The sequence below is a fragment of the Nanorana parkeri genome, unplaced genomic scaffold, assembly GCF_000935625.1.
Source record: "Nanorana parkeri isolate BGI_ZX_2015 unplaced genomic scaffold, ASM93562v1 scaffold1083, whole genome shotgun sequence".
Lineage (NCBI taxonomy): Eukaryota > Metazoa > Chordata > Amphibia > Anura > Dicroglossidae > Nanorana > Nanorana parkeri.
In genome coordinates this window covers 308,744-324,745 of record NW_017307351.1, presented here as the reverse complement: position 1 = coordinate 324,745, position 16,002 = coordinate 308,744, and the positions used below count along the sequence as shown (strand labels likewise).

At 41.0% G+C, this 16,002-nt stretch overlaps 1 protein-coding gene across 1 annotated transcript in view; it reads right to left on the bottom strand.

Annotated features, from left to right (window-relative positions):
* Positions 1-12,727: 12,727 nt before the first annotated feature.
* The window catches only part of ENPP3 (ectonucleotide pyrophosphatase/phosphodiesterase 3), an 87,220-nt gene continuing 83,945 nt past the window's right edge, over positions 12,728-16,002 (bottom strand). The window contains exon 25 of the mRNA XM_018567688.1: positions 12,728-13,050. Coding sequence (XP_018423190.1) covers positions 12,877-13,050 — 174 coding nt within the window. The 3' untranslated portion in view covers positions 12,728-12,876. The remainder of the gene's footprint in view (positions 13,051-16,002) is intronic.

Here is a 16,002-nt window from a genome sequence, read left to right as displayed (position 1 = left end):
GGGGTATGAGGGAGAGTGGGAGCAAAGGGGATGTGGGGGAAAGTGGAACCAGAGGGGATTTGGGGAAGAGTGGGAGCAGAGGGTAAGTGGGGGACAGTGGGAGCAGAGGAGATGTAGGAAGAGTGGGAGCAGAGGGCATATGGGGAACATTGGGAGCGGAGGGGATGTGGGGGACAGTGGGAACAGAGGGGATGTGGGAGAGAGTGGGAGCAGAGGTGTCATGAGGGTCACAGGTGGTCTCCTCACTGGAGGATTGGGGGTAATAATAGAGGGGGATGGATTTAGCTAATCAAATAATGTGCTATAAACAGGCAGGCTGGGTTCGGCAAAGTTTGCACGTTCATCTGCACAGTGAGAATACCTCCGTTACACTGCTGGTCAGTGAGAGTATCTCTGTTACATTGCTGGTCAGTGTGAATACCTCTGTTACATTGTTTGTAGTGTAAGGCCTCCTAATTTTATTATACAGGTTTTTTGCCACCTTCAACCCATCAGCAGCCACAACTAATGTTGCAGGACTCAGCAGAACATTCCGTGTCACATGATGTTTTCTATATGTTATACAGGTGAAACTCGAATAATTAGAATATCGTGCAAAGTTCATTTATTTCACTAATGCAACTTAAAAGGTGAAACTAATATATGAGATAGACTCATTACATGCAAAGCAAGATAATTCAAGCCGTGATTTGTCATAATTGTGATGATTATGGCTTAGAGCTCATGAAAACCCCAAGAACCCCAAATCCACAACCTCAAAAAAGTAGATTATTACATGCAATCAATAAAACAAGGATTGTACATAGAACAATATAGGACCTATGAAAAGTACAAGCATGCATATGTACTCAGTACTTGGTTTGGGCCCCTTTGGCAGCACTTACTGCAATTACTTTTGCACGATATTCTAATTATTCGAGTTTCACCTGTATATAAGATATGCTTGCAGTGTAATTGGTCGATTCTACAACTGACAAATTTGCAAGCAAAAAAGCATGAAAGTGAATGTGTAGTTGAATTTGAATCTACCAGTTTGCCTCATTTAGATAATTTGGGGTTCAGTGAAGAAGCCTCTTTATTCTGTGTGTTTACGATATCCAATGTTTTTTTAATGCACTTTAATGGAAATTAAAATGTTTTCTTATTATGTATTTCCCTAAAAAGGCCAACCAAAATCCTCTGTACCAGGCCCATGATGCTCTTAATCCGGCCATGTGCAGAGCAGGGGTAGGCAGCCTTAGCACTACAGCTATTGTAGAACTACAAGTCCCAGGAGGCATTGCAAGACTCTGACAGCCACCAGTTTGACTCCTATAAGCAAAGGCACAACAGGACTTGTAGTGTCGCCACAGCCGGAATGCTGAGGTTGCCTACACCTGGTGTAGAGAATGTAAAAAAAATTTGAAAGAGGGTTTTCTGCAATTATTCGGTCATGAGCTACACAAAATGTTTGTTTAAAGTGGAAGTGAAGTCTTCTCAAAAAAAATTTGTTGACAGCTAATATTTTATGACACAGGAGCCAGTGTAAGTCTCTTCTGACAAAAAAGCTCCTACTTGCCTGTCATTTGTGCATTTTTTTTTCTGTGCAGTAGTCTTCCCATGCGCAGTTCAGTGCATAGGCTCGGCAAGGTCCTGTGCCAAAATGAAGTCACTCCCATGTGCATGCACGGACCTGCCAATCAAGATGTCAATGATGCCAAACCCAGAGGATGTTTCGGTGAAGATGGGAGCCCTGGCAACCAAGGGAGGAGCCCTACAAGGTTAGACAACCATAATGTGCTCAAATGCTGTGCACACTAGCACATTATGGCAACCCTTGGAGAGCTTTTATTTTATTTTTTTCATTTCCCCAATACAGGAGTGGGTATTTATAGCAAATACTGTATAGCTTCAGTTTGCTAAGTGGACATTTCCTCATGGTTCAGTAATGACCCCCAGAAAGCACTAAAGCTAGAGACAGCCAACATTTTCAGAAGGAGCCAAGTAATGGCAGTATAAGTATTCCCCACTGTGCATGTATCCTTAGCAAATCAAAGAAAAATATTAGCATTGGTTGCTAGCACATGAGCATTTGAAAGGAATCTTATTCTGAGGAATGTGGATGACACAACAATTTGCGCAAAATGTTCTCTCTTGGTATCAGCCCAGAACAAGTCAGCAGTAGAAAAATCACGAGACATGCAAGTCCTCTGTTGTACAATTTGTATAGGGAAAAGCCCGAAGGTTAGATAATAGTGTGCATGAGATCTTTTCCATATGGTATATCAACCACATTCTCTTCGTTAGCATTTGTTTGGCAGGAGAGAGAGATTCCAAATGACAATAAGAAAACATCTGGATGCTAATGCTACACAGACCTCAAGGGTAGTTTCAAGTGGTATAGAGTTACCCAATTGTATTTCAGATACAATAAGCATACATTGCACACGTCACTCTGAGTGGATGGGGTTAGAGGACCACCAACCAGCAAATACACCAATCAATCATGTGGCATGAGTTTAACTCCGACATCTTTGGAAATGTTACAGATATTGAACATTGTATAGGCTTTTATTTGATAATGCAAATTAAGGGTGTTAAGGGTGGAGTTCAGAATCTTTTGGCTATTGTTTTCACGAAGGGTACAAGCCTAGACTGCTCTGGGTGAACAAGGCCCCATTTATACCTGAGCGTTTTGTGGTGCATTTCCCTAAGCATGACAGCACTCAACAAGAGGAATTCCTTTGTTTGGAGTGGTGCCTGTTCACAGGCGTTGTGTCATTTGTAGCTTGATGCCTGTCACTCAACTCAAGTACATGAGGTTTTTTTCAGGCGAATCTCACATTTTGGACTCTATAACCTTCTATGGAAGCACCTAACAGAACATCTAATAAATGTGTGGTATACTCTTGATTTAACTTTGTTAAGGTGGCTCTGTTCTTAAATATTTTTTCACTGTATTACCAAATAAAGCCCATTAAAAAGAACATAAATTATTGTTCCTGCTTAAAAAAAATGACCACACCAGATTTGACCATTTCCACATGGAGATCACATCACTAGTCATGACCTAATAAAGAGAAATGCCAAAATGGAACAGACATCTTGCTTATTTTTCTGAAAATCATTACATGCTAGCACTTTGCATGGTGCATTCTCATTTGAAAGGGGGCCAGGTCGTTTCCCTATCATCTGACCCATATAATACACCGGCTCATCATAGCATTTACTGTAATATGACTTATATCTGAACAGAATACTGTTTAGATAATACCTTATTTAATTACCACATATTAAGTAACTAAGTAACCCATAAATACATACTGAAGGGAATTTATCAAAACTGGAGCAGCCAAAATGTGGAGCAGTTGCCCATGGCAACCAATCAGCTTCTCTCTTCAGTTTGTTCAGTTAGGATTTGAAAATGAAAGAGAGAAGCTGATTGGTTGCTCCAGTTTTGATCAATTCTCCTCACGGTATGTAGCAATTGGAGAAAAAAATACATCTCCCTAGGTCTCTTGAAGCCCCGCCCCCAAGCTAGTGTAACGTAGGAAGGGAGGAGACAGGGAGGAGCCTCCCTGTCCCTCACTTGCTCCTCACTGCTGAAGCGCTCCATCCATGACAGTTTACACGGGGAGGGTTTCCCTGCTGTGTAACCTGTTAGATGCCGATCTGAATGGAGAAAAAGCTGTCAGCTTCAGGCATGAAGCTGACAGCCTTTTCCTCCATAATTCTAGGTGAGGCTCTGCCTGACCGCACGTCCCTGATATATATATATATATATATATGTGTGTGTGTGGGTGTGTTTTTTTTAATATGCTGGTAGCAAGATCTGCCAAAAGAGGAAAATGCCAGCATTCTATCTCTGGCAAAGAAAAAAAATGTTCCTCATTGATGGTTAGTACATGATAATGAGGCCAACTTCTAGGAATGTCATTGAAGAACCGGTATGACTCTACCATTACACATAGGGCTTAACTTCACTTTCTTACCATGTTTTATGTTACAACCATATTCATGATGCAACATGAAAGATGGTCACATCCACAGCCCCACACCCCCCTTACCAGAATCCCAAAGTTCTTCTTCACATAGGATTCTGTATTCCCCACCTTACCACCATGTCATCCATTTATTGATCGTTTGACAGGATAACTAAATGGATAGTCACAACCGCAGAGGGACTTGTATTTCTCAATAGAGCACAAGTCCAGTGACATTACCACACTTGTAGTCCATTGACAATTCCTCCTGTCCCTGTAACTGAAACTCCATTCCTTGGTATGGGTAGGGGCTGGGAGGAAGAGTCTGCAGGAGCCAGAGCATTGTACCTGTGATCCACTGATTGCAATGTTTTGCTGGTTACAATGCAAAAAATCAATAAATGCACATATTTTCTTTATTTAATGTATGGACATTTATTCATTTTTTTGCATTGGAACCTGCAAAACATTGAAATTGTGATGAATTGCAGGTGCAATGCACAGACTGCTACAGACTTTCTCCAGCCCAGGTCCATATAAAGTTAGATTCCTGCAGTTATGAGCCCAGAGAAAGTAATCCATGGACTTCTTATCCCTCTACTGTGGTTGCAGATGTATCCTTTCATTCACAGATCCTGTGAATAGATCTGTGAAGAGATGATGTGGTAGGAGCCACACACAGCACTGCTAAATTTTAAAAATATACAGAATGCGCAGGGAGAAGTAACCCTCAATTCAGGAATGTGGGTTGATATGATTGTACCAGGAAATGTGGTCAGGAAGGTGGACTGTTGCAGTTATATGTTGTATTTATTTCTACTGCATCCTGTATATGCCTTGCCCATACACATCTTTTGTAGTTGTAGGTAGTTCTTTTATGGGACTACTTGGTTCCACTAGTATTTTAATGTGTATTCATGATATGATATATTATTGTCATTAATGAGTTGCCAGATAGAGGCTATGTAAACATAGATAAGGCACAGTCAGATATGAAATAAGAACATTCAAAACCAGGGTGTTATTAAAGTGTATCTCTAGGCAGTTTTTGCTATACATACAACTGTGTGCATTGAATGTATGAGACATTTGTGGCTAGAGAGAGTAGTGATGGGCAAATCTGGCCAGGTTCAATTCTTCAAGGTTTCAGTTAGTTAATGTTTAAAATTTGGCGAACTCAAACTTCAATACTATTGAAGCCTGTGATGGTTAATTTTGTAAAAAATTTCTAGACCATTTTTAAGGCTGTGAAAAAAAGGCATGGGGAATAGGACACTGTCATTGGGGGACATATACCAATGCAGAAAGAAATTAAAAAAAATATTATTCAGCAGGGAGAGGGTCTTTTTTCTTCAAGGGCAACATTAACATTACACAAGTCCTTAAAAACCATGATTGAGTTTTTTTTTAAAGTGACATTAAACCCTCAGATTTTTTAACATAAACCAATACTGTAATGTGTGCCTTACTGTAATCCATGGTAGTTTCCCTTCTCTTTGCTGCTCTTCCTTTTAAATCCGTATCTCTTCTCATGCTGGGGGAGAACTTCCCTTTGCAGCTGAGTGCCTCTTCCTGTAGTGCTGGCTCAGGTTGTGAACCTACACACAGACACCATGTATCCATTTCAGAGACAAGGCAGTCTGCTGCAAAACAGAAGTTCTGCCCAGCATGAGAAGAGATAAGGATTTAAAAGGAAGAGCAGCAAAGAGAAGGGAAACAACCATGGATTGCAGTAAGGCACACATTACAGTATTGTTTTATGTTAAAAAATCTGAGGGTTTAATGTCACTTTAAGTGTATTTCCATGTTTGCAGTCAATTATACAGTTCATTATACTATAACAGGCCCACTTTGCATGGCAGATAGAAATTGGCCAGTAGTTTGCTGTGACCTTACTTGTTCTCTGTAATGCAAAATGTTCCTTTAGCAGGCCAACTTCTACCATGCTTTCATAAAGAATTAGGAGACTGCAGTGTAAAATTGGCAAGCAGCAAGACATCTTTAATGAAGGAGAATTGGCTGAAATCTACTAGGGAAAAGAGAATACAGGCAGATGTTTTTCTACATTAAAAAACAGATGACACAGTAGTTTAAATCTGGCCAGGAGCAGGGCAATCTTAATGAACAAGGCTAGGCCCAAATTTACTAGAGACAAAGAGCACAGGCAGGGGTTTACTACAAGGATTAAAATACTGCATAGGCAGGGGCGGGCGTAGATAAGGGGGGGGGCGTAGATAAGAGTGTCCTGGCAGTGGCATAGCAAGGTCTGAAAAAAATCGCGCTGGACTCTGGACAGATCATCCAGGGCCAGGCAGGCACATGTACGTCTGAAGGGATGCGGGGATGTCCTATTTGATAAAACATCGGCGTCAGCTTAAAACATTGAGCTGTGCTGCAGCCGAGCTACAGTATTTCACAGTGACACCAGTGGTGTATTTATGTATTTGGCTGCCCTAGGCAAACGCCTACTTTGCCTCGCGGTAAATACGCCCCTGAGTGACACTGTCACCAATGTTTTATCATACAGGATCTAGTTTAAAAAGGCCTCTAACCTTTTTACTAGGGATGCACCGATACCAATACTAGTATAATTATCGGTGCCGATACTGAGTATTTGGGTGGGTACTTGTACTCATCCAAATGCTCCGATACTTATCCCAATAACAGAACTTCTGGTCAGAGGGAGGTTTCCTCTGACTGGCAGTGCCATGAGGGAACATGGAGCCGGCATCACGGCCAAGCAGGATTGGCTCACAAGCCAACTCCATGCTATTTGGCCAGTAAGAAAGCACAGCAATGCAGGCGGAGGGTGCCGAGTGGCACCCCCCCCCCCCCCCCATAGCAAGGCGCAGTACTCATCAGCAGCGCACAGACAACTCTCCCCGTACATCTCTGGATTCTGGTCGATTGTGACATCACCGGCTAGTTTGCAGGGTCAGCAGACTGCGCAGGCGTCCAGAGCTCTCTGCCTGATGACCACAAAAATCCGTAAGTGTTGATCAGCATTGAGCTGGCCAAGCAGCATGGAGCCGGCTTCCCGGCCAATCAGGAAGCCAGGCAGCGGGTAATGACCTGCCTCACAACTTCCTTATTGGCTGAGAAACTGGCTCCATGCAGATTGGCTGGTATGCCGGATTCCTGGACAATCAGCATTGAGCAGGTCAAACAGCCGGCTCGATGCTGATTGGCTGGGAATCCGGATTCCCGGCCAATCAGCATCAAGCCGGCCAAACAGCATGGAGCCGGGCTTCCCGGGCAATCAAGAAGCCGGGTAGCGGGTAATGACTCGCTGCCCAGCTTCCTGATTGCCCAGGAAGCCATCTCCATGCTACCGGGAGTACCAGCATTGGTACTCGTATCGGTGAGTACCGAAATAGAGAATATTGGTAATCGTACTCGATACCGAAAAAACAGTATCGGTGCATCCCTACTTTCTACCATCTTCTCCCCCAGCAGAGCTGCACCCTCTTAATTCAGGTGCAGTCTGTGCCTACTGTAGAGCCGGTAGCCGAGAAATAAACTCAGTTCTCCAAAAACCCAAACCCTTCCTTTCTACACCAGTTCCACAGCCACTTGTTCAGCTCTCTAAGTTCTTGCTGCCTCTCTAGTGTGGCTCACAGTAAAGGAAGTATTTCAGAAAATACAACCTTGGAGGTCCTTTTCTTCGTGTCTCACCTAAATCCCTGAAATCTTTCTTAAGGACACTCCATCTTCCCCTGACTTAGGCATTGGTACCAACATGTACCATGACTACTGGGTCTTCCCCAGCCCCACCCATTAATCTGTCCATCCAATCCGCAATGTGCTGAACCCAAATGCCCGGCAAACAATATACTGTTCGGCGATCACGTTCTTTGTGACAGATTACCCTGTTTCTTCGCCTAATAATGGAATCCCCTACCACCAGGATCTGTCTGTCTTTGCTTGACCCCCTGCTATCCTCTATACCAGAGCAGTCACTGCCCTGGCAGCTAGGCGAGGTATTCTGCTCCGGCAACGCTACCCCTAAGATGATATCCCCCAACATTATGCAGACGGGCATATTTATTGGGGTGTAGCAACTCAGGACTAGTCTCTCTAACACTCTTCCCTCTACCCCTCTTTCTAACTGTTACCCAGCTACCCACCTCTGGGTTTGACCTGCCTCACAACTTCCTTATTGGCTGAGAAACTGGCTCCATGCAGATTGGCTGGTATGCCGGATTCCTGGACAATCAGCATTGAGCAGGTCAAACAGCCGGCTCGATGCTGATTGGCTGGGAATCCGGATTCCCGGCCAATCAGCATCAAGCCGGCCAAACAGCATGGAGCCGGGCTTCCCGGGCAATCAAGAAGCCGGGTAGCGGGTAATGACTCGCTGCCCAGCTTCCTGATTGCCCAGGAAGCCATCTCCATGCTACCGGGAGTACCAGCATTGGTACTCGTATCGGTGAGTACCGAAATAGAGAATATTGGTAATCGTACTCGATACCGAAAAAACAGTATCGGTGCATCCCTACTTTCTACCATCTTCTCCCCCAGCAGAGCTGCACCCTCTTAATTCAGGTGCAGTCTGTGCCTACTGTAGAGCCGGTAGCCGAGAAATAAACTCAGTTCTCCAAAAACCCAAACCCTTCCTTTCTACACCAGTTCCACAGCCACTTGTTCAGCTCTCTAAGTTCTTGCTGCCTCTCTAGTGTGGCTCACAGTAAAGGAAGTATTTCAGAAAATACAACCTTGGAGGTCCTTTTCTTCGTGTCTCACCTAAATCCCTGAAATCTTTCTTAAGGACACTCCATCTTCCCCTGACTTAGGCATTGGTACCAACATGTACCATGACTACTGGGTCTTCCCCAGCCCCACCCATTAATCTGTCCATCCAATCCGCAATGTGCTGAACCCAAATGCCCGGCAAACAATATACTGTTCGGCGATCACGTTCTTTGTGACAGATTACCCTGTTTCTTCGCCTAATAATGGAATCCCCTACCACCAGGATCTGTCTGTCTTTGCTTGACCCCCTGCTATCCTCTATACCAGAGCAGTCACTGCCCTGGCAGCTAGGCGAGGTATTCTGCTCCGGCAACGCTACCCCTAAGATGATATCCCCCAACATTATGCAGACGGGCATATTTATTGGGGTGTAGCAACTCAGGACTAGTCTCTCTAACACTCTTCCCTCTACCCCTCTTTCTAACTGTTACCCAGCTACCCACCTCTGGGTTCTGCTCCTCCATGTTACCACCCTCCTCTAAGCTGGCCCCTGCCAGCACCTGTTCAGTTAGAGCCAGACTTCTCCATGTTGTTAACGCATATATTACACTTTGACTTATAGTAATTTTCTCTCTTTTTTTAAACAGATTTTGCTTGGCATTACTTTGCATTGCATTGTCCCATACAAACTTAGCTGTATGCGACAAACTCGGACTCTTTCCATGCAGTGGCAACACACCAGTCTCTCTATGCCCTTGCTGACACAGGCTTACTTACTAAATGATTTGAGCATGTTAATACCATAAATTGCATGAAGATTCACTTTTTTCAATTTATTGTGTAAGCATTCTCTTTTCTTTTAGTAAATCTGCCTTAATCTCTTGCATTTCCCCATGCCCATCGACAACTCCAGGCTGTACCCCTATGAGCCCCTTATAACCAAATACAGCTTCAGATTCTCATACATAGGGAAGTCTTTATGTGTGTAAGAAGAAATTGTAACCTTTTCATTGCATTCTTGCTCAACTTATTTACCTAATGATGCAGATGTTTTATTTTTTCTTTACATTAATACGTGTGAAAAAAGGAAAGTAGAAAATGTAAAGGCAATCAATCAATACATTGCCCAGTGTTCACATTTAATGTAATCCATTCAAGCATTCCTTGCAATGACTCTGCATTTTACAGATTAACTCTAGCTATACAAAGATTGCATTGCTGAAATTCACTGATTAGTCGTTGATTGATTTTTTTTTTCTTAATTGAACAGGATATGGCCTTATTTTACATATGTGCTGCACTGAAATGTTAACCCACTTGGGATAAAACCTGCGGTTGGTCCCAACAGAATGACAAAGGACAGAGGGAGCCATACTCCTCTGGATGGCTGAGAGTTATACTTAAAAAGCAAAGTTTTGCTGACTTATAGGGAATATTACCAAGGGTAATTGTGTCATGAGAATGTGATGTGTACTTGCTGACATGACATTACCTAGGCACGCCTGTTTTTGTAGCCTCATAGCAGAATATTTGTGTGAGATCTTGTAAGGCATTTCACGCCCATCTCTGCTTTTTAATGACTGCTATTTTCATGAGATTTATTTCATGAGAGTGCCTTTATAAGCTTTGCAGTGACAGCTGGTGATGTCACTTCTGTGCTGTTCATTGATTTTCTGAGGGCTTGCTAGAGAGAAAGCTGTATCAGATGCAAGACTCTCCTTGATACTATTTCATTCATTCTGTTGAACTGTTTTTCCTCTCCCTCTCCTGTTTCCTACTGAGGTCTGCCCTGGGCTGCTACTGATATCTGTGGATCTGTGTCTCCCACACCTTTCCAGTTGCCTACAGAATTTTCTGCTATCATTCATTATTCAGTTTTTTAGATCATCAGTGACAGGAATAACATGGGAAAGGAAGTGTTAGGAAAACAAGAAACCAGACTCAAATATAAAGTATAGCTTTAAAAAAATCAAATGAGTCTATTGAAAATAACAATAAACATAAATGGCAAAAAATTATAGAGAAAGTCCAGGACATCACCAGTGCCAAGCCAGGGGTAAGATGCCAAAGTGGGTAGTCAGCCAAATCAGGTAAGGCAGCACTTAAAAGCATGATGACCAGAGACAATAGCTGGGGTCAAGAATCAGGAGACCAGTTAGCCAGAGCGAGGGTCATAAACAGAGACCAGGAACTGCAGAGCACTTGGTAGATCAGAACAAACACAAGGGCCGAGACTGAATGGACAAGGTGAAGGTTAAGTAGTCAACTTGTGCCTACATCATCACTTTGGGACAGGAATTTGCCAGAGTTTTGCAAGTAGTAGCAGAATGATGATGTTTGTAGGTTTGGACATAAGAACAAGGAAGGGTAAGAAACCCTGACGGTAAAATTCTGCTTCTCTACAAAGATAATCACCTCCACACAGAGACACAACATGAATGAAGGAATGGCAAGTCTATACCGGGGAGAAGCTGAGCTGTAACGGGCCTATAGGTAATATGATTAATCCTTGGCACTCTGCACAGTTTACATAATATAGGTCATCTGTAAATGCAGAGTGATAACAATCACATAGAGGTTTTGTCCTAGAATCTAGGTCAGTTTATACATTCTTCTCTTTTGAACCATGTTTGAACCTTTTCCATGTTTAAGTATGTGTTTTGCTTTAAAATCTAGCCAGTATTTATATTTATTTCATGTATGAAAACTGTCAATGATCTCTAATGAGAGAAAAAAGGAAACGGTCATTGCTGTTCCCCCATTAAAAATACTTGATTCCTCACTGATTTGCTGCACGCATGTAGCAAGTGAAGTCACAACTCCTCATCTGCATGCTTCATACAAATTCAGTGACTCAGAAAGTTTTGAAGTCACTGGATTATTATAGTTGTATAACAGTTTGGCAAGTAAGATTTTAGAAAGCAGAGGTCTGAAATGCCAGCCTTTATATTTCTCTCAGTTTAATTTATGTATACTTTAAAACAAATCTCTCACTTGTATTTTTTAATTCATGCTATCATTGCTAAACAACAGGCAGTTGACAATCAGTGGTTTTGTTTCCTTTTCTTAAAATCCTCAAGACCTTTGCAAAAATAACATAGAAGATGCAATACAGTGGAGCTCAAGATACAGACAGATTTGGCGTAAACATGTTTCTTTAATTAATGAATTGCTGCATTCTTTACATTTTTAAACAGACTTTTGTTTCCACTTAGTTCTTCCTTTAACATATGTTTTAGTACACAATTATGTTGAGGAAAGGCAAGTGTTTCCGTAGGAAAAAAAGCTGTTCTACATCACCATGAAACAAAATTAAAATAGACAGAAATAGAATAAACATTGCAAGCGAAATCACATTTCATGTACCAAGTTAGGGTAGTGTACAAAACTATATAATACATATCCACAATCATCATACTGTAGAGACAATGTTGTCTATTTTGTCATTTGTATTTTTTAAATCTATAAAAATGGTTTTAATTTTAGCAATAGTTATAATTGTTAAATATTTGAAGTGTTTTGGTCTCCTAAACAGCACTTCTCCCAAAACATTTGTTTAGTTTAGGTTGGAACAGGACAGAGTTTAATCTCCAAGTCCTGGTCCAATCTTTGACCCAAAAAGGCTGTATATATAATTTTGTATTTGATGCCACTAGCTCATTAGTACATTTTCTACAAGTACACATAGTAAATGTATTTCTGAGAGCGGATCCAGTAGGATTGACTCTGATCTCTGGTCAAGATCTGGCTGGCACGGCTAGACTGAATGTGATATAACTAATTGGTATACTAGCACTGGCAAGTAAACCTTGTCCAACAATAACAAAACAAAAATATCAGCATGGAATTCTGATATTATTATTATTTAAATCTACAATGTTGTGGCCGATACATCTGGTTGGTATATCTGTTGATGGAATGCATCGGCTAGTGCCAGAGACTCCAAAGTATGTAATTATTAAGCTGACTACTGAAACTAAGAACAAACGAAAATCGAATCAGATTCCTGTTAATTTTGCTATTGAATGGAAGGAAGAATTTGACTGATTATATAGAATGGCTCCAGTTTCCTTTCTGGCTTATTTGCTTAGCATAAGCTCCACTGTTTTAGCTGTATATTGTTTAATTTTTTAGCACCAAATGCCATGCAACAAATTGCATGCAGGATCTTTTGAAGTGACAGATTTGATTTATACATGTATTCATCCATAATACAGTGCAATCAGTTTACAATAGTCTCAAATGTTGGTAAGAATGTCTTGAGTTGTAAGAGGTCTGTAATGGGCTGATTTCTCCCTTGATAAAAGTCCAGGCCTGTGAGCAATTCTACATCACGGACACGAGCTGTATGAACTTTCAGCCTTTCTTCAACCCATTGTTCTTCTGGCTTATTGTCCTAAAAATGAAAGATAAGATGATTTTATTTTACTGCAAAGAGCACTTGCACAGTCTTCATTGAATGGAGTTCCTAGAGTTGGACTAAAATGAGAGAAATAGCTATGTGGGCAGTGAAGTGGTTGGGCAGTGGACATATTCGTAATTATGCAACTCAGATTCCATGTTCCATTGTTTTACACGTAGTCTATTATTAACATGTATTGGCACCTTAAACATTGCTTTAAGTTTTATAGAACAAAGTAGCTGAACTTTACTAATCCCTTATTAGATAGTCTAAAATTCTAGAGTACAGACTGATTTTTGGGGGACTGTAACAATATATGCTTTGTTAAGGTCTGCAATAAGAATACCATATTTTTCCGTCTATAAGACGCCCCCATGTATAAGACGCCCCCAACTTTTCTTACCCAAAATTCAGAAATCAATATTTTAAATGATATAATGCATCACACTTACCTCTGAGTCAATCCTTTTATGCCCCGACATTACCGCTCTGGGCACTGGCTACACGCTTTCCCCAGCAACAGCTGATGTCAGGTACAAAAGATTTATGATCGGATTACAGAGACGAGATAACAGTTTTCCTCCAATCATAAATCTTTTGTACCAGACGTCAGCTGTTGCTGGGGAGATCGGATTACAGAGACAAGATAACAGTTTTCCTCCACTCTCCCCAGCAACAGCTGACGTCAGGTACAAAAGATTTATGATTGAAGGAAAACTTACCTTGTCTCTGCAATCCGAAGTTTCACTCGTGAGGCTAGTTTGCAGTGGTATCGGTAGTTTCGCAACCGCGGTTCTCCTCTTGGCCCCCGTGTATAAGACGCCCCTCTATTTTTAGGTAAACATTTTTATGAAAAAGTAGCGTCTTATACACAGAAAAATACGGTATGTTAAAGTAGAGGAAAGCCAATCCTTTTTTGTTTTGAATAGAGTAAGTGAGTTACTCTCAGGGGTTATAACCCCCTGTCAGCTTTATTAGCCATCTGTGTTCCATTGGGGAGATCAGACTTCCCATCTGATAGCCACTGCAGGAAGTGGGAGGAAATCCCTTTAAAGTGAGGAAACTCTATTGTGGTCACCAGAACTAGTGTCCCTGTTGGAAGATTTACCATCTATTCCTATTCTAATGACAACCCAAAATTTGTGATTTTCATTTACTTTCTCGTTCAGTGATAATGGTTTCCAGGACAGATGGAGACTGAATTTCCCTAAATGGGACACACACAGTAATATGAACCTGGCAGGTCATATAATCCCTTTCCACTCTATACAAAACCACTTTAAAACTAAGGATGAATGAACTACATTTATCAAGCTACTTGTTTAAAAAGTTGTTGAAAAGTGACAAAGTAAACTTCTGCCAAAAAACATGCTAAAAAGAAGAAACATCAGAGCTAGCAAACATTGCAGGGCCCATAGCTCTAGGAGCTCAGCTCTAAACTGAATCAAGAATGAATGTGTCCTAATCAGAGGAATTATCATGGTCATCTGAACATTTGTTTATGTGGAAAACTATATTTAGGAAGTACCTTTATGAAGCATAGACTCCAAGTGAATGTTACCACCACAGGCTAATATCATTCCAGCGAGCACTTCTGCAGGGTAATTATATCATATTGAGGCCTATGATTACCCACTGTTAGTACTAGATCCTATTTAAACTCCAAGAAGAAGCCGCACCCCTTAACTTGCAGTAATTCCATCAGTGATAATAAATAATTAGATGTGGCACGGGCCTGTTTTAAATTGAGCATTATCAAAGGTTAGCTACAGCCTGTGTGAGTATGATATAAGCAAGGGAAATATACTGCATCATATTTAGGAATACATTTAAAAAATATGAATTTATTATGAAGGAATATGTATGCCAGTTTTCTTGGCAAGCAACAGTGGTCCTTTTACAACCCTGTATAATGGAGCAATAAATGGTTTAGGATGAAGAAAATATTCTATTGACATTTTTTTGAGAATAATATGAATAATGTTACAAAGTCAAAGAATGTAAATGGTATGACAAGCCATTTAGAAAACCCTCAAAATATTGTGCCAAGCCACAATCTTACCAAGGCAGTAAAGTAAAATACAGTCTATGTTGTTTGTCACTAACAATTTGGCAGTTCTTTGATAACACTGGGTTTAAATGCATTCCTCAAAGATTTATATACTATACTTTGGGATGGGGATTTTGTTTAGTGGGTTTTGTATACAAAAAACATTCCAAAAAGTAGGACAAAAAAAAAATCATCCTTCTAGTTTTAGGTTTACTGTTTGTAAAAACACATTGAACCTAATGTATTTCACTTCTTTAATCATTGTCTTTACATCTCTCAGCTGTGTTAAGGATTTAATGAGGCCCCAGCTGTTCTCTATTTGATAAAGGCTACAATTCCTTACATAATTTTACAGACCCTTTTTCTGGGATATAATATTGAAATTGGCAGTTATTACTATAATATTATTAACAACTATAATATGTTCTGCATTTAAGCAGGTGTGATCCTCAATGGACATAATATGGCTCCTTAAAGACGCATTCCCCTCAGTTTTGCCCACTCTTTCATTTGAGTTTGATGCTTATTTATAGCTAGCTTAGGTACAACACAGCTTACATATACTGGCCAGATTTTAGCAGAGGCAATTCTCATTCGTTGCTATAGGTTAATGCTCTTAATTAGCATTTAAAGCCCACTGTACTCTTCTGGATCCTGAGAGGATCTTGGCCAATGGACATCCAATAGGAAGTGTACATGTCATGAAGGTGCTGACCTGGACACTCAAAAAAGGACCCAAGCAAGAAGTAATCAAAAGAGGTGAAGACTCGGGACTGCAATGTCATGTGACCACTTCTTAAGGTAAGTAGAAAAAGGTTTTTAGATAAGGATCATATCCATCATCATATCTCTATTTTCTTAGCCCCTTAGTAGGTTATTCAGGTATACAATGCTCA